General features: G+C 41.4%; 8 protein-coding genes across 8 annotated transcripts; 5 read left to right on the forward strand and 3 right to left on the reverse strand.

The window, feature by feature from the left end:
* Positions 1-885: 885 nt before the first annotated feature.
* LOC6556421 (heat shock protein 22) lies at positions 886-1,630 on the forward strand. Its single transcript, XM_001985307.2, has one exon. The coding sequence runs from the start codon at positions 942-944 to the stop codon at positions 1,503-1,505; it is 564 nt and encodes a 187-aa protein (XP_001985343.2). The 5' UTR covers positions 886-941; the 3' UTR covers positions 1,506-1,630.
* Positions 1,631-2,485: 855 nt separating this feature from the next.
* LOC6556423 (heat shock protein 27) lies at positions 2,486-3,384 on the forward strand. Its single transcript, XM_001985306.2, has one exon. The coding sequence runs from the start codon at positions 2,506-2,508 to the stop codon at positions 3,109-3,111; it is 606 nt and encodes a 201-aa protein (XP_001985342.1). The 5' UTR covers positions 2,486-2,505; the 3' UTR covers positions 3,112-3,384.
* A 1,009-nt stretch (positions 3,385-4,393) lies between these two features.
* LOC6556426 (heat shock protein 27) lies at positions 4,394-5,496 on the reverse strand. The gene has a single exon (XM_001985305.2). The coding sequence runs from the start codon at positions 5,389-5,391 to the stop codon at positions 4,735-4,737; it is 657 nt and encodes a 218-aa protein (XP_001985341.1). The 5' UTR covers positions 5,392-5,496; the 3' UTR covers positions 4,394-4,734.
* An 890-nt stretch (positions 5,497-6,386) lies between these two features.
* Positions 6,387-7,339, reverse strand: LOC6556430 (heat shock protein 23). Its single transcript, XM_001985304.2, has one exon. It carries the CDS (start codon positions 7,129-7,131, stop codon positions 6,589-6,591), a length of 543 nt encoding a protein of 180 aa, XP_001985340.1. The 5' UTR covers positions 7,132-7,339; the 3' UTR covers positions 6,387-6,588.
* Positions 7,340-8,175: 836 nt separating this feature from the next.
* LOC6556434 (gustatory receptor for sugar taste 64a) lies at positions 8,176-10,511 on the forward strand. The gene is made up of 8 exons (XM_043215581.1): positions 8,176-8,190; positions 8,504-8,946; positions 9,004-9,195; positions 9,260-9,454; positions 9,509-9,687; positions 9,746-10,026; positions 10,099-10,351; positions 10,413-10,511. The coding sequence occupies exons 2-8, from the start codon at positions 8,760-8,762 to the stop codon at positions 10,500-10,502; spliced, it is 1,377 nt and encodes a 458-aa protein (XP_043071516.1). The 5' UTR covers positions 8,176-8,190; positions 8,504-8,759; the 3' UTR covers positions 10,503-10,511.
* Positions 10,512-11,711: 1,200 nt separating this feature from the next.
* On the forward strand, positions 11,712-13,527 carry LOC6556436 (gustatory receptor for sugar taste 64f). The gene is made up of 7 exons (XM_001985302.3): positions 11,712-11,848; positions 11,906-11,982; positions 12,050-12,502; positions 12,565-12,836; positions 12,900-13,054; positions 13,120-13,372; positions 13,435-13,527. Exons 1-7 carry the CDS (start codon positions 11,754-11,756, stop codon positions 13,525-13,527), a joined length of 1,398 nt encoding a protein of 465 aa, XP_001985338.1. The 5' UTR covers positions 11,712-11,753.
* Positions 13,528-13,550: 23 nt separating this feature from the next.
* On the reverse strand, positions 13,551-16,513 carry LOC6556438 (protein prune homolog 2). The gene is made up of 4 exons (XM_001985301.3): positions 16,313-16,513; positions 15,052-16,251; positions 14,883-14,993; positions 13,551-14,813 (listed from the first exon to the last, which is right to left on the reverse strand). Exons 1-4 carry the CDS (start codon positions 16,315-16,317, stop codon positions 14,693-14,695), a joined length of 1,437 nt encoding a protein of 478 aa, XP_001985337.1. The 5' UTR covers positions 16,318-16,513; the 3' UTR covers positions 13,551-14,692.
* A 268-nt stretch (positions 16,514-16,781) lies between these two features.
* On the forward strand, positions 16,782-18,873 carry LOC6556441 (microspherule protein 1). The gene is made up of 3 exons (XM_001985300.2): positions 16,782-17,120; positions 17,186-17,942; positions 18,003-18,873. Exons 1-3 carry the CDS (start codon positions 16,855-16,857, stop codon positions 18,732-18,734), a joined length of 1,755 nt encoding a protein of 584 aa, XP_001985336.1. The 5' UTR covers positions 16,782-16,854; the 3' UTR covers positions 18,735-18,873.
* Positions 18,874-19,262: the final 389 nt, after the last annotated feature.

Consider the following 19,262-nt stretch of genomic DNA (forward strand, 5'->3'; position numbering starts at 1 on the left):
ACTTATTTTTAACAGTTCGAATTTCGCACATTTTACAGAAGTACATACTTACGTCTGGAGAAAGAAGATGCTCAATATTAAACAGTTAATTACTGATAAGCCGGCGACATTATCGTTAGCGTTTTTTTTTTAGCACAAAGAATCAACAATGAAAAACAACTGCAAATTAAATTTCGATTCGCAATCAGAGTCAAACTGCGTTAGGTTTATAATGTGCATGCGTCTGATTAAGGTTATCATTGTTGCTGTTGCTATTGCTTTTTAATCTCGCCAATAAATGCATGAAGAGAGAATAAATTTAATTCACTCAAATTTGATTTTAATCTCGAACCAATAGCAACTAAGAAGCAAATTGAACAGCCCGCGCAAATATACCCTATTAGCAGTATTTGAATGTTATAAGTTTTAATGCCGATGAAACTCATTATATTTTATTTTATTATTACACTTTCATTGGAGGTTTGTTTTTTACCAACCAAAGTACCTCAGTTGGTACATTTGAACCACATTCGTCAGCCGTGGTGACATTACTGACCCGCCTTAACGAAATGTGAATTTATTAACATACAAGCTTAAATTCACCACAATATGTTGTGGAACTGTCGGAATTATGTTAACGTTATGTTTAGCGGTCGAGAGAGTGCCGGAAAGTTCTACAAAGTTCAAACTTAAATTCACCATTAATAAACCTAAAATGACGAACAGCTGCCCGAATTTATTAATGTACAAACTTAAAGTCACCATAAATAAACAAAAATCAATAAAATGCTGTGCAGTTGCCCTAACATTTTGTTAACAGTTTGAAGCGGTCGAGAGAGAGCCGGAATGTTCTCGACAGCTTTAACATGCCGTATAAATAGCAGAGACTGCAGCGCACTCTTAACAGTTCAACACAGTGAAGCAAAGCGAGAAGAGTTTTCTCGGAGCAAAATAATAACATAATGCGGTCGTTGCCATTGTTTTTGCGGATGGCCGAGAGGCTGACAAGGATGCCGAGCGTATCCCCGTTTCAGGCCATCTACCACGAACCGTTCATGTGGCCGGCTCTAACGTTGCCCCGCCAATGGCAACAGCTTGAACGCCAGCAGGAGCAATATTTGGCGCAAGCAGCAAGCATTGGGAAACAGGGCTACCAGGTCAGCATGGATGTCAGTGAATTCAAGCCCAACGAACTGACTGTCAAACTGGTGAACAACAGCGTCATTGTTGAGGGTAAATCGGAGCAGCAGGAAGATGATCAGGGCTCCTACACTTCTCGTCACTTTCTGCGCCGCTTTGCTCTGCCCGAGGGCTACGAGCCGGACATGACCACATCCAGCTTGAGCAGCGATGGGGTGCTTACTATCAATGTGCCCAATCCACCAGCTGTTGACGAAGCGCTGAAGGAACGTCTAGTGCCCATACAGCAAACTGGCCCAGCGGAACTAAATGTCAAACCGAATCTGCCACTGGATGCAGCGGCAGAGGAGCAAAAGGAAACAGCAATAAAGCCCGACAAAGATTAGATGTTCCTTATTAAGAATTAATAAATGATTGGCTTAGATTTCCGCCTATATATAAATTAAATTAATTTAGCAATAATGATCTGTTAAAATTTGCCAGCACTACAAATAATATCAACAGAACTATTTTTATTTTTTTAAATAGTCATTAGAGCCTACATGTTCTGTTAATGTTATTCTTTTTTTTAATATAACTAAAGATATACAGTAAATATATATGTATATATAAAGAAAATACAGAAAATCAAACCATTCGTATTATGATATTAATCCGCTTATTGTAAGCAATGTTTAAAATTATCCAGTACTACAAAATATACAAACAACCCTGTTTTTCTACTTTTTCCCAAAATAGTTTACAATTTTATTTTAACTAGTTTTAAGAACTCCACTTAATAGTAGAAAAATAAGAATAAAAATAAAAGTCAATTAAAATATTTTTTTACATAAGAAAACACTACAAAAATACCAACAGTCCTATCTTAACAGTTATACACTATATGTATATATTTTTTTTATTTTTTCAAGACATAAAAAATACAGTCATGTTTTTCTACTTATTTTTTAAATGGTTGTATTCATGTATGTATTTTTTTAATTTAGCTAAAATGGCACTCAATAAATAAACCATAAACATAAACAAAAGCAAAGTGTTTTATTATTTGGCAGCAGCTCACTTGCACTTGCACTTATTCCCTACCCCTCTGTACTCTGATCCCCTTGCTTTGCTCTACACTTTCCTTGATGACGTTCAAATTTGATTCGCATCCAAATAATATTGCACATTTGGCGTTGGACGACACGCTTGTGTCTTGTTTGTTAACCTTCGCGCATCGCGCTAATGATTCATCCACCAATCCGCCCATTGCCCATCCGCATCCGGCGCAGCCTCCGACTCGGATACGAGGCCAGTTTGATCGTCGTTTTTGTCATCGTCGTTGACGTTGTCTATAAAAGCGCTGCGAGCGATGTTGACGAGCTTTATAGGAATTTCAGACGCGAGATGGCGCTGGTGCCGACAACCACATATCGTGATCTTTCCCGCGAATTGGATCGTCCGCGTCCGCTCTACCAGCCACAACCATATGACTATCCCCCACTGTATCCGTATCTGTGGGACGACCCGCGTGCCTGGTGGCCCCGAATGGGCAGCACCGACTATTTGCGTCCCTTAGATGACCTAGTGACGCGACGGGTGCGCAATCAGTTAATCCAAGCTACACCGCAAGAGTGGACACATCCCATGCACTGGGACAATTACTATACCGGCGAGCGTGTGCATGCGGACGAGAAGGGTTTCCGCATCGACATTGATGTGCGCCAGTTTCGACCCTCTGAGATTGTGGTGAAGACCACCGATGATTATATCACTGTCGAGGGCAATCACAACAAACGCAACGAGGGCGCCAATGGCTATGTGGAGCGACATTTTGTGCGCAAATATCTGCTGCCCCGTGGCTACAATGCCAACGAGGTCATCTCCGACATATCCTCGGATGGCATCCTGACTATTAAGGCACCGCCACCGCCACCCACCAAATACTACAGTCCCAGCGAGCGTTTGGTGCGCGTCCACGAAACAGGCAAATTGGCCCTGCCCTGGAAATAGAGTCCCAGTATAAACCTTTGGCTACTGCGTACCCTGCTTTTCTGCATAGCCCTGGCCATGCAACAGCAACACAAACAGGGTATATTCAATATAAATTTCAAGGTGAACTATTTTTGGCCATTTTGACCATGTTGTAACGAAAATTTCAATTCATTTTAAATACTACGTAAAATGCTTGTCGAAGTCTTTAATGCGCAATAAACTGATAGAAACAAATGAATGTCGGCATATTGCTCCATAAAATAAATAAGATAAATTACAAAATTCTACAAATATTTAGTTTTTTGATTCGTTTTCATTTAACGGCCTTTTGCTAATTATAAAATACAATTTGTTTTCATACAACGGAAATACAAATATGAATATGGATATGGCTTTCGAATCATATAGTAATGTGTTTAATGTTTAATGTGCAGTTTTTAAGCTTATTTACTTATTTATTATTATTCCATTTTGTTTTTGCAGTGTTCGTATTCTCAGCAGCGCAATTATTCGCCTGTCTGACTTTATAGTGGCCTCACTCTCGCCTAGTCTTAGACATTGCTGGCGCCATCTGTAGCATTGATGCTCAAGCGAACAGTGTCAATTTGTTGAAAATTCTCGATGTGTTACTGCTTGAGCTGCTCCTTGTTAGGCGGTAGAGGCGCGTTCAGAGTAAGCACTCCATCGAAGTACTCAGTTGAGATGACAATGTTGTCATCGTATTTCTTGGGCAAGGTATATTTCTGCACAAAGTGGAGCCATGCAAAGATTCCTGCTCTTGCAGATGGACAAATCGAAATTATTGTCATGATTACCACTTGGTCAAGCCTATGTTGACCCAGTATAATTTCGAAAAAATGATTCCAATTGAATTGGTAATTGCTTCCACAGTTATGATGCTCACTCGACAAATTCTGTTAATAAAATTGAACATTGTCTGCTGTAGGCAAATGTCTTTCATAGCTGACTGACGACTACTTGTGTTGTGTGTGTGAGTATTTGGGTGCCTACGTGCGACACAGCGAAGCAGTGCGAAAAAGAAAACGTAAAAGAGCGGCAGACGTTTCTATGTGGCAGTAACCAAATACAAACGCACTTTAGTAACTCTTATTGGAGTACATATTTCTATTTATCTTTTAATTGGCGCTTGTGGAAAAAAACTGAACTACAGAAAAAAGTTAAACTTGTACAAACATACATACACATAATAATAATTCTTGCACACATACCTATGAATTGATGTACACTTATTTCTCACAATTCATTCAAATGAAAATGGCCAGTAAAATTCGGATGAAAATAGGTATTTATTTATGTTTATCTTTATCTTTATTCGATCTTAGCAATTGAAACAAATATAAATACGATGATACAATGAAGTGCACCCGCTGTTCTTAATCTTGAATGAAATTAAGTGAATTTACATGGATGGACTGTAGTTTTAAAGTGCACAGGAACTGGAAATTGAACATTAATAAAATGCCAGTTATAAATGTCTTAATGCTAGTGTTAGTGTGATGTGTATGTGTTAATGTATGCATGCGTGTGTCCGAGTTTCTTTTTAGTCTTGCACTCTCCGAACAGCGTGGCACACTTCGTTTTCAATCGTTCTCTCCTCTATGCATATTCGTTGTCGCTGTTCTATTTGCCGGTCTCCATTTTCTCAGTTGCGCCATTTTCGCCTTTGTCTTTGGCGTTGGTGGCGCCCTCTGGCGCCTTGACGTTTAAGTGAGCCGGTCCAGTTTGTTGAATTTGGACGATGCGTTCCTGCTTGGCCTGCTCCTTGTTGGGTGGCGGAGGCGCCTTCAACGTGAGCACCCCATCCGAGGAGACCGTCGAGACGACATCGTTGGCATTGTAGTCCTTGGGTAAGGTATATTTACGCACAAAATGACGCTGAATCAAGCCGTGTCCATCCTCCCGCTCCTCGTGTTTGCCCTCGACAATGACGGTTTTGTCCACCACTTTGACAGACAGTTCGCTCGGCTTGAATTGGGCCACATCCATGCACACCTGGAAACCATCCTTGCCAATCACGGGCAGCAGAGCATTTTGACCGCCGCCAGAGGAGCCACGACGACGCAACGCCAGCGGATGATGATGATGGCGGTCGTAGGGATTGAAATGAGAGCGGCGACGATGCAGTTGCAGCTGGTGTGGCATCAAAGGACGCGGTGAACGATGGAACAGTTCGTGAGCGTGTACTCCATATCCGAAGTCATCGTCCAACAAATGATCCCAGTCGTTGTAAGCACTTTCGAGATCGCGTGCCAAACTCAGCAGTGGAACAATCGACATTTTTTTTGCTTTATTCTTTCTTTGTATTTAAATTTAAAATTTTTCTTTTGCTCTTTTTTCTTCGACTTTTTGCTTACTTCTGCGCAGCAGTCGTATTTCGTGCAACGGTTCGAATACAAATGTAGAGGAGAGGTTGACGTAGCGGGCTTTTTATACCAACGCCAAGTTGACACACACACAGAAGCATTGGCAGTTAAATCAACAATTGTTGCTGTTGTGCTCTTGAAAATTCTCGCTCTTTCTGTGGCCATGCTTGAAGTTTCTCGCTCTTTCTGTGGCCTGTACATGCATGTGTATGTGTGAGTCTGTCGGCAAAATATGTTTTGCATGTTCGTTCTCTCCCTTTCGCTCTCTATTACACACAGAAGCATAGAAGTAAAGCTCATGCATTTTGAAATGCTCAATTTTCATCTCATTATTGCTGCTGTTGTAAATGCAATGTTTTAAAATATTAAAGTACATGTAATGATTCAAAGGGGGACAGTGGCTGACGTTTCGGAAGTGCATTGAACTTACGCTATCTCTGTTTGCCGCAACCGGTTTGTTTGTCACTCTCTTATTTTTCAATGTAAAAAAAATGTAAAGGTGTATGTGTGCATATGTACATGAATCCCTCCCTTTGCCGAAAATTGCATGTGTATGTGGTTCTTTCGAATGTATGTATGTATTAGTAGCAAACATTTTTAATGCTCAATTTGCTGTTAAATTACTTGAATAAACTGAAAACTTTTCAGCTTCTGCATAAATTTGTAGGAACATAAAAATGATAATGTTTGTTTATGCTTATGTATTCGTGTATACATAAATATGTACGTGTTTTCGCAAATGTTTATATATCATTCTCGAAACGGACGAATTGTATGTGTATGTGCGTAAAAAGGCGCATGTGCATACACTGCAAAAAAAGATGATACGCGCACATAAATAAATGTATATATGGATCTGCAATTTATTTTATCTATCCAGCCCACCCCATAATTAAAAATGAGTATTTTTTTGTTTTCGTTATTTATTTCTTCCGGCACGTAATTGCAATGCAAATTAAAATACTGTAATACTATTAAATGCTTATTTTTATATGAATGCTTAATTGAAGAATATATTTATAAATTTGATGAAAACAGACATTGACTTTGATAATTGATTAACAATAAATGTTTGTATGTATTCTGCACACTACAAATGAATAAATTATGTTCACTTGTCATCGCCCTGCTCCAGTTGCTCCTTGGCATTATCCTTGACATTGAGATGGGCTGGGCCAACTTGTTGGATTTGAACGACGCGTTCACTGCTCTTATCCTCGATGGCCGCCGGCTTTGGCACACTGACGGTAAGCACTCCATCGGAGGATAGTGTCGAGGCGACTTTCTCGGCCTCATAGCCCTCGGGCAGAGCATAGCGCCGGACAAAGTGGCGTGTGATGAAGCCGTGATCATCCTCCCGTTCCTCGTGCTTGCCCTCGACAACGATGGAATTTTCCACCACTTTGACATTGAGTTCACTCGGCTTGAACTGGGCCACATCCATGCACACTTGGAATCCGTCCTTGCCCACGTTTGACACTAGTCCGGCACCCTGTTTCTCCAGCTGGTGCATTTGGTCCAGGGGCATTCCGGTCAATGCCAGGTAAGGGTTACGCTGCTGCCGCCGGCAATAGTAGGGTGCATCGTAGAAGGGCACCACCATCATCCGGTTCAGGTCATCGGCGAGGCTCAGCAGCAGTGGAAGATTTGCCATATTGTTGCTTAATTTTCCTTGTAATAGCTTTTTACTTGAAGAGATCTGGTTTTGTGGAACACTTGCTCTGTAGTCGACGATTGGCGACGATTTGTTACTGCTTCGGATATTCGAATCGAACTGCTGCCACGACGCAATACTCCAGCTATTTATAGCTGCTTGAGTGGTGAATTTTTGCGCGCCTCTGTGCGACAGAGCGGGATGGCGGACCACGACGCAATGTTTGCCGAAATTTCTAGCTCTGCTTAGAACTGAATAATTTAGTACATTTTCTCGAAATCGCTAGAACATTTCTAGCAACGAAAGTGAGAGTCTGACGATAAGATAACAAATGTTTACCGGTTAAATGGGAAAAATGGAGAGTATCTGATAAGAGCAACAAATAAACAAACACAAATAGAGTCAAGCATCGAAATTGTGAGAATTTTCTAAAACATGTTCCAGATTCCTGTTAATGAATTATCCACACCAGCTTTATTAAATCGACAAAAATAGTTTGTTTAGATTGATATTTGATTGATTTTGTATAATATTACGTAAACTTTAATTCACGGGTGATAAAAAAAAACTAAGGTAAAAAGTACAAAGCGATAATGAAAATTGGTTTACAAGCATGCATAAATATGTACAAATGTTTTTTGTATTTAAATCTATGTATTTATGTAACTTATAGCAAAAATACAATATTGGAAAAAAAAACTATTATTTCAGGGATTGTGTATATTATTTCAAAAAGTATGTGTGTATGTGTATATGATGAGTGTCGTCTGCCTCTCTTCAAACACACGCGACATGTAAACGCTTTATGTATGGATGTGTCAGCGTCTGACCCACAGTTGTTTTTTTTTGGCTTATCATTTTTTGGACTGTCAACAACCGCTGTTTATGATTTTGCAATTCTCTTTTCGGCCGATCCCGTTAGAAATTAGCAATTTTTATGTTGTCTTGCATTTTGTCTTTCACCTTGGTAAATATATTCTGCTGAAATTTGTCCGTGCAAGATAATTTTTGCACAAGAAAAGTGATATATTTTTTGGTATATTATAACCACCTGCTTGGGTAAGTTATAAGGGAGCAACTTCCAAGCAAATAACGCTCCATAAAATTCGCAAAAGCCTACATACATATATCTATCGCAATTTTTGAGGGAAACTAAGTAATTTATCGTTACTAAAAATCGTCAAAGATCGGTATTTCTTGGCTACACCCATCCTGCTCTTTTTATGTATACAGTCTGAAACCTACTTCGGTTAAACTACTGATAATATCGCGCTGGAATAGCTTTGGAGCTTGACTCATTGTTTTAAAACCACCCAGCAGAATGTGACCAACAGAGGATTTAAAGCACATTGCCATTTCTGATCAATCACAGCACGTTGCTTTCATCGCTGGTACTTTAGTTGCTTCAAAATGTTGAAGGAATGATTACGCGCAGCTTGCCGCTTGTTGACTGAGCGCTAATTTTGCAGGCCACTCGGCATTGGCAGCTGTCTAGCCACGACACCGCCTGCTACCTGTAATTTCCCTTCGTTGGGCGTGTGACCAGTAATTGTGACACATTGACAACATTTAGTATAGCTTAGACGCAGTCGCTGCAGCTGCAGTTCAGTGTGCAACTGACCAGCGACATGGAAGGACAGACAGGTTGGAAATTGCGGCACATATTCAGGAACAAAAAGGTTAATCAGGTGGATGACCATGAAAATAGCTCACCCAAGGAAATAGATGAGGTGAATTTCGATTTCAATGTTATAAGGAACGATAAACCAGCGGACTATGCTCAGCTAGAAATATTCCATCGCGCCGCAAGTCCCAGTAAGTAAAACACCAAATAACCAATGACTATTTATACAATTTCTATATGTTTAACAGTTATGTTGCTGGGTCAGTGTTTTGCTGTGATGCCACTGACTGCCATCTGGCAAGCAAATCCTCGTTTTGTGAAGTTCCGCTTCAAATCTGTGCAAATGTTGATAACATTGCTCTTTATGGCGGCCAGTTTGGTGCTCAATTTGTCCATGATGAAGTTTTTGGTTAAGATTGGCATCACAGCGAAGAACTTTGGTTGGTTTAAGCCACTCGAAGCAAAGTCGTGTTAAAATTGATGCCATTTTCTATTCTCCAATAGTGGGTCTGGTGTTCTACACCTGTGTGCAATGCGCTTGCATATTATTCATAGATCTGGCGCGTCATTGGCCGCCTTTAATACGCTACTGGACACGTGTTGAGTTGATCTTCAACAAGCCACCCTATGAGGTACTCAAAAGAAGTCTCTCACAGCGTGTGCGACTTTCCGCTCTAATCATCATAGGCTGTTCCATTGGTAACAGTTTGACAATAGCTACTTGACTGATAATTACTTGGGTTCCTTTTGCAGTTGAGCATGCTTTGTATCAAACCTCTGCGGTTATAAGCTACACGCGACAGGCGGAATTCTGCTCAAAGTTTCCCAATAGTACAATGGGTGGCGTGTCCTTTGAAAACTACATCGTAATGAACTATTCTTATGTGTTCCAAGTGCTGTCCTATAATCGGTTTGTGGGTGCCTATATTTTGGTAAGACAAAAACTGTCATTTTATTCTCGACTAATTTGGTGGTAAACTTTTATTATAGCTGGTAGCTGGCACCAGTACTTTTATATGGAACTATATGGATTTATTTATCATGATGATCAGCAAGGCATTGGCCTATCGCTTCGAGCAAATCTCCGATCGTGTTCGCAGGCTGCAGAATGAGGAGCGGGTACCGGAGTCCACATTCATAGAGATTCGCGAGCACTATGTACGCATGTGTCAGCTGCTGGAGCGCGTGGATAATGCCTTGTCCAGCATCATTTTGTTGTCTTGTGCAAATAATTTATACTTTGTATGCGTTCAGCTGCTGAACATATTCAAGTGAGTGCTGACCCAATGTCCTCATGGCAATAAGTTAAACCCCTGGTTTTCTCATTATTCCTTTTTCATTAGCAAATTTCGCTGGCCTATCAATTATATATACTACTGGTACTCGATGCTGTATCTGGTGTGTCGCACGGCTTGCGTCTTTCTCACAGCTGCTACCATCAATGATGAATCGAAGAGTGCGCTGGCTGTGCTGCGTCGTGTGTCCAGCAAAAATTGGTGTGTGGAGGTGGAACGGCTCATCTTTCAAATGTCCACACAAACAGTGGCCTTGTCTGGCAAGAAATTCTATTTTCTAACGCGCAAGCTGCTTTTTGGTGTGCGTATAACTCTTCCTTCTTATGGTTCTTTAAGTTAATCTCCTTTCGCCCCCGATTTAGATGGCTGGCACAATAGTTACCTACGAGCTCGTGTTGTTGCAATTCGATGAACCCAATCGCCGCAAGGGTTTGCAGCCCTTGTGCGCCTGATAGGTGGCAGCCACAATTACAATTTGACAGGCGACTACAATTATCTTTAGATTATTGTAAAAACTAGCTGCTAACCCGTACAATTGTACAAAACCCGTCACGTCCATTTATTGCCTGCACGTATGCATTTTGCTCAAGCGTAAACAGTCCGTTTTTTTTATACTGTCTCGAAAGGTAACCAGAAATGTTGGACTTTGTCTAGCTGAGAATCTCAAATTTATTGAAGAATTTTTATACATTTACAGTATTTTTATACCTTTCATATCTCAAGCTTTGATGCTTTGAGGCCTGTGAACAATATATGTTCTCATGATGTCAAGGATATAAAACTTTGTTGGTTTAGTCCTTGCCTATTTTATTCAACTAACATTTTGATACTCAATCTATGCGAATTTGGAAAGAAGAAATTCAGCGAAACACATTTGCCCTGGAGGTAAGGGTTATTTGTTTTTGACCAGGCGTCTGATATTTGCTGTGAGTATTATTTATCAAAATATATGGCACATATAATTCTATAGCCATTGCTTCCTTGCAGATGGCTGGTACCCTGATGGCTTACAAGCTGTAGCTAATTAGCCAAATTAGTGGCTTTGAGGTGCAAAAGAGCATTTGTAGTCGCTGTTTTGGATCCTCTAAGAGCATTTTCTTATAGTACAGCCACTTATAATCATATTGCATATTTTATGAGGCTGTCAACGGTAGCCATGCAATTTGCACAAAGATTGTAAACAGATAAGCAAAAAAAAAACAAACTATGCAATTCACATGGAATTAAAGAGAAGAAAACTCCTCCCACCCAAAAAAAAAAAACATTTTGTTGACTTTGATAATTCGCAACGAAAATATACGATTGTAGTTGGGCACCAGACATGGTCGGGTCCACAAGTGATACGACAAGGCGCCGCCAGAGCGCAAAGCTTGTCAATTTATGACGTGCGAGGAAGTAAAAATGAATTAATGAATAACCAACTTTGGCTCAAAAGTTCGTAGTTTAAACTGATTTTGCTGCAGTCCAACAAGGCCGATAAAGTTAATGATTGCTATGAGCATTGAGTTCTCCAGCCCCATGTAAGCAATACACCACAATTTGTGGTTTTACACATATAGATAGAGTGTGTCACACTGAAACTTTAATTATAGATTAGTGCAAAACAACAGGTGTTTTTAATAGCTAGCAGGACATGCAAGCAAAAAGTTGGGCCTTTGGGCTGACAGGCACAGCCACAGTTGTGGCTTGCCAGCAGTCTTAAAATGAGGTTTCTGCCCAAACTGGAACGTAAATTTCGACATTGGAGAAAGCTGAAAAAGTCGCCACTACTGCGTAAATTGGATGAGTTTTGTGAGAGGTGGGAATCTTAATATAAGAATACATCTACTGTAAAATAAGCTCATATATAATTTAGTGTTCGTAAGCAGGGTTTTGAACAAACCTCTAAAGAGTCTGTTCACAGCTTGAAAAGTGACGAGAAGAAGGAAAAGGGTAAGCAATAAACGCTTTAAATATTTACGGATCATAATAATGCATGTAATTTCATGATCATCTGAAGAACTTTGCTATAAAAGACGCGAACAATTCCTGTACAATGGCAGCTTTCATGAGGCAGTCGGCAACGTTTTACTTATAGCCCAATGTTTTGCCATGATGCCGGTGAGGGGTGTCACAGCCAAACATCCCAGTAGCATGAGCTTCGCGTGGCGCAATTTGCGCACCTGCTGCTGCCTCCTGTTTGTTGCGTCCATGCTGGTTAATCTGGGCTTGACCATCTATAAAGTGTTGGTTGGTTCGATTACAATCAATAATATTCGGCCCCTGATCTTCAAGAGTAGCATCGTAGTTGTGTGTCTTACTGCTCTCAACTTGGCACGGAAATGGCCAGAGCTGATGATGGACTGGCATAGAACCGAAGTGGATCTGCCGCAATATCAGACGCAGCCGGAAAAGCGACGCATGGCGCACTCCATCAAAATGGTCATGTTTGTGGGCATGATGTTGTCCTTTGGTAAGCAGCTAATTAACTCAAAGCTTTAATAATATATGCTATAAAATATATACTTCACACAGCGGAACATTTGCTGAGCATTATTTCGGCCATCAGTTATGCGTCGTTTTGCAATCGAACCGATGATCCCATCCGCAATTTTTTTCTGTTAACCAACGATGAGATTTTCTTTGTGCTGGATTACTCTTTGCCGCTGGCATTGTGGGGTAAATTGCAAAATGTCTACTCAACTTTTATATGGAACTATATGGATATATTTGTGATGATTGTAAGCATCGGTTTGGCATCCAAATTTCGTCAGCTCAACGACAATTTGCTCCAGTTCAAGGGCATGGTGTGTGTTTAGTTGTGGATTATTTATATTTCATATATTATTTATATATGTATATATTCTTAGCACATGGCTCGTTCGTACTGGTCGGAGCGGCGTACACAATATCGTAATATTTGCACATTATGCGAAAAAATGGACGATGCCATATCGTTGATAACTATGATCTCCTTCTCCAACAATCTGTATTTTATATGTGTGCAGCTACTGCGCAGTCTCAAGTATGTTGAATATCTGTTTTTGTTTTGTTTTTAGATGGAGATCACTTTATCACTTTGCTCCACAGCTCGATGCCTTCGAAAGCGGATGCTGTCTACTTTTACTTCTCGCTTATATTTCTGATTGGACGCACACTGGCCGTGTCCTTGTATGCGGCTGGTGTACATGATGAGTCCCGACGATCGTTGCGCTATTTGCACTGTGTGCCCAAGGATTCGTGGTGTCCGGAGGCAAAGCGCTTTGCCGAGGAGATAACCAGCGATATGGTTGCACTCAGTTGCATGAAGATATTTCCTCTGACACGGAAATTGGTGCTCAGTGTGAGTGTTCTTAAATCATATTATCAAGTACATATAATATATATATACCTTTGATCTTACAGGTAGCTGGCACTATAGTTACATACGAGCTGGTGCTAATACAGTTCCATGAGGATGAGAATTTGTGGGATTGCGTTAACAGCAGCTATTCATAATTTCAATATTCAAAAAGAATATATTTTTTTTTTGCATAATAAATAAAAAATCGTTATTTGCATTTTATTATTATCATTGAAGCAATAAGGAAACCAACAAAAGATCGCTCCTTAATATCAATCGGTTACATGCTTAACTATAGTTACACAACTACGTTCATATGTTCATTAATGTGTATGTGAGATTGTAGAGTTAAATATCAAATATTATTTCATGTTCTTGTTCTTGTTGTTGTTTCAATACAATGGTCACTAGTTCACTTACAGGCTAAACAGCTACTAATGGGTTTTGTGTAGGAGGAGCTGTGACTGGCATGGGGTCATCTCAGTGGTCTTTTCTTGTTTTTTTCTTTTTGGTGCTCTTGATTGATAACGATTTAAGTATACAATGCAATCAATGCAAAAGCTTCACACAAAAATTCAGCTAAACATTTTTAAATATAAACTTGCTTAAATTTAAATTCAGTTGCGGTTATTCTTTCGTAATGTTTTTGTTTTTGTTTTGTTTTTCTTTCATATATATAATATTTTGCTACGACAAAGAAGGTAACATGTACGGAAGTCTGGTGGTTTCTTGTTGCTTAAATATTTGTTAACGTTATAAAACCAGGCTCAAAGTATATGTATATGAATATGTATTGTAGATTGTACGATTAGTTATGTATGTAAATGTATATGTATATGTAAATGGAGCTACAGCGGAAGCTATATGATCATGATATAATTACCTATAATAATGCGTTAGTGGCTTGCTATAACTACGATGGGTGGTGCGGTGTGGTGTGGTGTGGTTGGGTGTATTTGTTAGTAATACTACTTATGTGAGTTTTACAGCTGCCAGTAAAAGCTATCAAAAACTTGTTCGATGTTGTTGAACGCCATCAATTACATTACATAGCACATATAGAGGGTAAAAAAAGCACATGAGTTGAGAAAGGCAAAATAAAAATAAAGTATCACAAAGATTGAGATCTTAAATTAAAGCATAGCGAAAGTTCAAATAAATACAAAAACTGAGAGCCATATTAATTATACTAGTTTCAAATAGACCTTACGAGGAATGCAGAAACACAAATGCGAGCGTGTATGAATGTTTGCGTTGCGATTGAATCAAGCCTGAGCTAGCAGTTGGCCAAATCAATCAATGAGTCTGCTGTTGTGCAGCTCAATGTCGTTTGGCATCGTATTGCTTAACTTTCTCTGGTATGGCTGCCTTCTCCACAACCACATGCAGGCCCAGTTCCTCCAGAGATTTTACATAGATGAGCTTGCGCCAGAATTTTGTGCTAATTCAGAAAGAACAATACGAATTAGATAGAAGGAATAAATAATTTAATTAAATTATAATTAAATACCTGACAAAGGGGCGCGCCATCCAGACCAAGGATTTAATCCAAAATGTGGGATGCACCAAATACATGTGCTTCAGACTCTTGCGCAAGCGACGATCCAACAGTTGGTAGCAACTATAAATTCAATATTTACCAATGGTTTTACTAACTTATAACTTATGGTAGCTCTTACCGTTTTAGCCATGGAAATGGAGGCACATTGCGTCGACTGGAGCCGCCATGCAAATAGATAAGCACATAGTCATCAGTGACGAGCTGCTCCAGTGTCTTGACTACATACAGAAAAAGATTGTCCATAACATAGCTGTAATCGGCACGCGATCTGTCCGGCAAGTGACAAGCGCAGAATATGACAATCGCATTCTGTCCGCCGGCTTTCAAATAGCCGCCATGAGAGAGCACACGCTTATAGGGCTCAATGACGCGCATATCGATTTCGCGGGTGCGTCCATCGGGCAACGTAATCTTTTGCCAATTGCGGGAATCACGTCGTTCCTCATCTGCTGTATACTGTGGCAGCTCCGACGAAGCAGCTCCTCCGGAACCAACAGCGGTTGCATGCGGTGTTGGCGTTGTGGTCATGCCAAAGTCATCCAACTCGTCATCGTTGTCGGGCAGCAGTTCGGGACCCTCACACTCATCGTCATCATCATCATCCTCACCATCCAAGCCATCGATCAGCGAACTCGATGGACTCAGCGAGGCCAAATTATGCTCGATGTCTTCGTCGTCGTCGAAACTGTGATTTGATATGGAATCCAAACTGGATATATCCTCCCCGACAACCGCTGCACCACTCGATCGTTTCGTTTTGCGCGACGCTTTATTGTTCACATTGGGCAGCAGTGAAACCGACTGGAAATTGGACTCCACAGCAGCCAAATACTGTGAAACATCCGCATCCGACTCGCTGCTCAGTAAATCAGGGCTATTGGCGCGAAGCAAACACACCTTGGCATCCTGTGGCTTCACCCGCATATTGTTCTGTTGATTCAGTGTATTGCGCACCGCTTCGGTTGTTGCCTGCTCTGTGCGCGGCACAACATCGGGGAAATTCTTGCACTTGCCCTGAAATGGCTCCGAATCGGAGTCCGTGTTTGTGGGCGACATCAGCGGATGGCTGTTGGCCAGCGTCAGCATGCGTTCACCTATTTGTCGTTGTGGCAGCAATTCCGGACGTATTATGCGATTATCAAGCGTTGATGAGTTCTTGTTTTCGATATTCTCTCGCTCATCCTCGATTTTATTTGGCATGGTGGCATCGTTGGCCTGCTCATCGGCCAGCGGTGAAACGCCTGTGGAGTCCGTTGGCGTCTCGGAGATGTCCATTTTGCTCTCGGACTGCGAAGACTCCGACTCCGCGTAGTGACAACTACAAACGCAATCGATTAGTCATCACAACAGTCGTCATTGGAATTGTGCTGGGCGCTTACCTCATAGTTTTGTAGCGTTTGGCAAATGCTTCAGCGAGTTTTAGCAATATTGGAATGCCGTTACGCACTCATTAATGTAGAGCATTCTTAAGAATATACATCACATTATATTATTATCAAGTTTCACATCACTACATTTTGTTAGCAATCTTAGGGCAGATGCACAAACGTCAACTACATTGGTCACACTTTTTTTAAGCTGCAATGTATCGATAGTATTGCACGGAACTGTTAACAGTGTGCTTAGTCTGTTGAATTGAATTTACAATCTAAATCGGAATGGCCTTACCCGCTGTACAAATTGACAATGTTTTATAACTGTAATTTGCTTCTTTTTTTTTGAATTTACAGTGCATAACTGTATTTAAGCATCTATTAATTTTAAAATAATTATGTTAACTTAATATGTACGTTAGTGTTGCCACCTAGCAGAACAACCGCCTTACGATGTCGACGTATCGAGTAGTTGTATATCGATTTGTCGCAGAGTTACCAGGAATTTGTGCGTCGTAAAAGAAAAACAAATTATTGGACAAAAAACCATGGAAGGCACTCAATTACCTGTAACAATTACAAATAATGATGCACCAGCAAATGTGAAGACCGCCAATGCGCCTATTGTGGCTACGCACACAGCAGGCGTCCCTGCCACTGTCAGTGTGTCATCGACATCTGTCAACACTTGCGCAGCCCCAGCAGCTACAACAACAACTACAACAACGACTACAACCAAAACGCTTTTGAGTAAAACTCCAATTCACAATTTGCCGATAGAGTTGCTGCAAAACGACGCAGCGAAACGCCGAAGGTGAGTTTCTGACAATTCAATCAATCTAACTGTTAACTGTCACTGACGTCAAATAATATTTAAAGCTCTTCGCGAACAATTAAACGCAAACGTTTTGACGACGAAATCGTCGAATACAATCTGACAATACCAGCGAGCCGTGGCGGCGCTGATCCAAACCGCTCGAATCGACCGCGCACCATTTCGCAAAACTATCCTGGAATTGTGACGACACAAACGGCGTTGTTGTTGCAATCGCCCGCATCGACTTTAGCGGCGGCCGCTGTTGTTGCGCCCGAAACGCCTCAGACACCAGGCACTGCTGTGGAATCGCTGCCCGGCACACCAAGTATTGTGGCTGCTGCAGCACCTGCTACGCCTTTAACGCCAGCCACGCCCGCATTGCCGCTGCCCACAGTTAACACATCTGTGGCACTAGCGCAGCCAAAGCCGAGACCGATTATGGACCGGGCTCCAGCCACTGAACGTCGTCCGCGTCCCTCGCGCACTACAAGCAACCGTAAGCCACGCCGCAATGGCCGCCCATTGGCACAGATGGCCACCAAGGATCTGGGTCGCTGGAAGCCAATTGATGACCTGGCACTCGTTATTGGCATACAGCAAACAAACGATTTGCGAATGATTCATCGTGGCGTCAAGTTCTCCTGTAAATTTACGCTGCAGGAGCTGCAGCAGCGTTGGTACGCGCTGCTGTACGAACCAGCCGTGTCGCGTATTGCCGTCTCCGCCATGCGTAATCTGCATCCCGAAATGGTGGAGTCCGTGCAGCGCAAGGCTCTATACAGTGTGCAGGAGGAGGATCTGCTGGGCACCATCAAGAGCGTAAGCAATAAGCCCTGTGCACCTTTCTAACTTAAACTAATATTCTTCAATCACAAACAGACGGAAACACCGAAACTGGAGCAATTCCAAGAGCTGCTGGACAAGAATGCAGGCATTTTCTATTGTGCACGTACCGCTAAGTCGCTCCACAATCACTGGCTGCTGCTCAAGCAGTACTGTTTGCTGCCGGATCAAACAATAAAGCCGTTGCAGGGTTCAGATCAGCCGTTGAGTTTTTCAGATGCAGAGGATCAAATATTAGATCAGGAATTGAATGAGCCGCGTGACGAGGCGCTGGAGATTGAAACAATGCTGGCCGACCGGCGCAACAAGCGCGACATACGTCTGCTGGAGAACGAGCTATCACGTTGGGGTGTCTTGGTTGATTCTGTGCTGGGTCCGACGGCTGCCAGTGAATTCGACAATCAAACACTTGCCTGTCTATGCGGTCGCCTGGTGCGATATTTAATGCGCTCCAAGGAGATAACATTTGGTCGCGAGGCCAAGGAGTGCGGCGTGGATGTCGATCTGTCGTTGGAGGGACCTGCTGCAAAGATATCACGTCGCCAGGGCACTATAAAGATGCGTAGCAATGGCGATTTCTTCATTGCCAACGAGGGCAAGCGGGCCATCTTCATTGATGGCACACCGCTGCTGAATGGCAATAAGACGCGACTGGCCCACAATTGCACTGTGGAGATCTCAGGACTGCGCTTCACGTTTCTGGTTAACTATGAGCTCATCAATGCCATACGGCAGGAGAGCGCCAAAACATCGAATCATTTGAATTAGACTAGTATTAGCCTCTTATAAAATTAAAATTAAAGCAAAAGCAGCTGTCCCCGTCAAGGTCGCTGCCATTACTACTATTCTTAACATTAATAAGAAAATACGTTCTGGAAATATACAACATAAACAATGGCATAAGCGAGTACTTCACGCCCACTGGATCTAGTAAAGTCAATGCGCCAATACGCCTTCAATCGAGCGGAAGCAATCAAGCAATACGCCCAATACACGATAGATACCTTAGCTCGAGTGGCTTATACACTTTTGTCATCAGGTTTGCAATGGTGAAATATTTATATATTTTGTGTATTTAGTTAGGTGTTAAATATCTCAAAGTTAGCTTGGATATAATAAATCCAGAAGTTAAAATTATTCAAAAACTAAAAGCGCCATTCTCAAATCTTGAACTTAATTGAAAATAACGTTTTTAAATTCTGGGAGCTAATAAACCCCTAAGAAAATCAACATTTAGTTGTACATATTGTGCATATTACAAATATTATTTGAAGTATTGAGAGCATTAGATGAGTG

This window comes from Drosophila grimshawi, unplaced genomic scaffold (assembly GCF_018153295.1).
Source record: "Drosophila grimshawi isolate 15287-2541.00 unplaced genomic scaffold, ASM1815329v1 contig_44, whole genome shotgun sequence".
Taxonomy (NCBI): Eukaryota; Metazoa; Arthropoda; class Insecta; order Diptera; family Drosophilidae; genus Drosophila; species Drosophila grimshawi.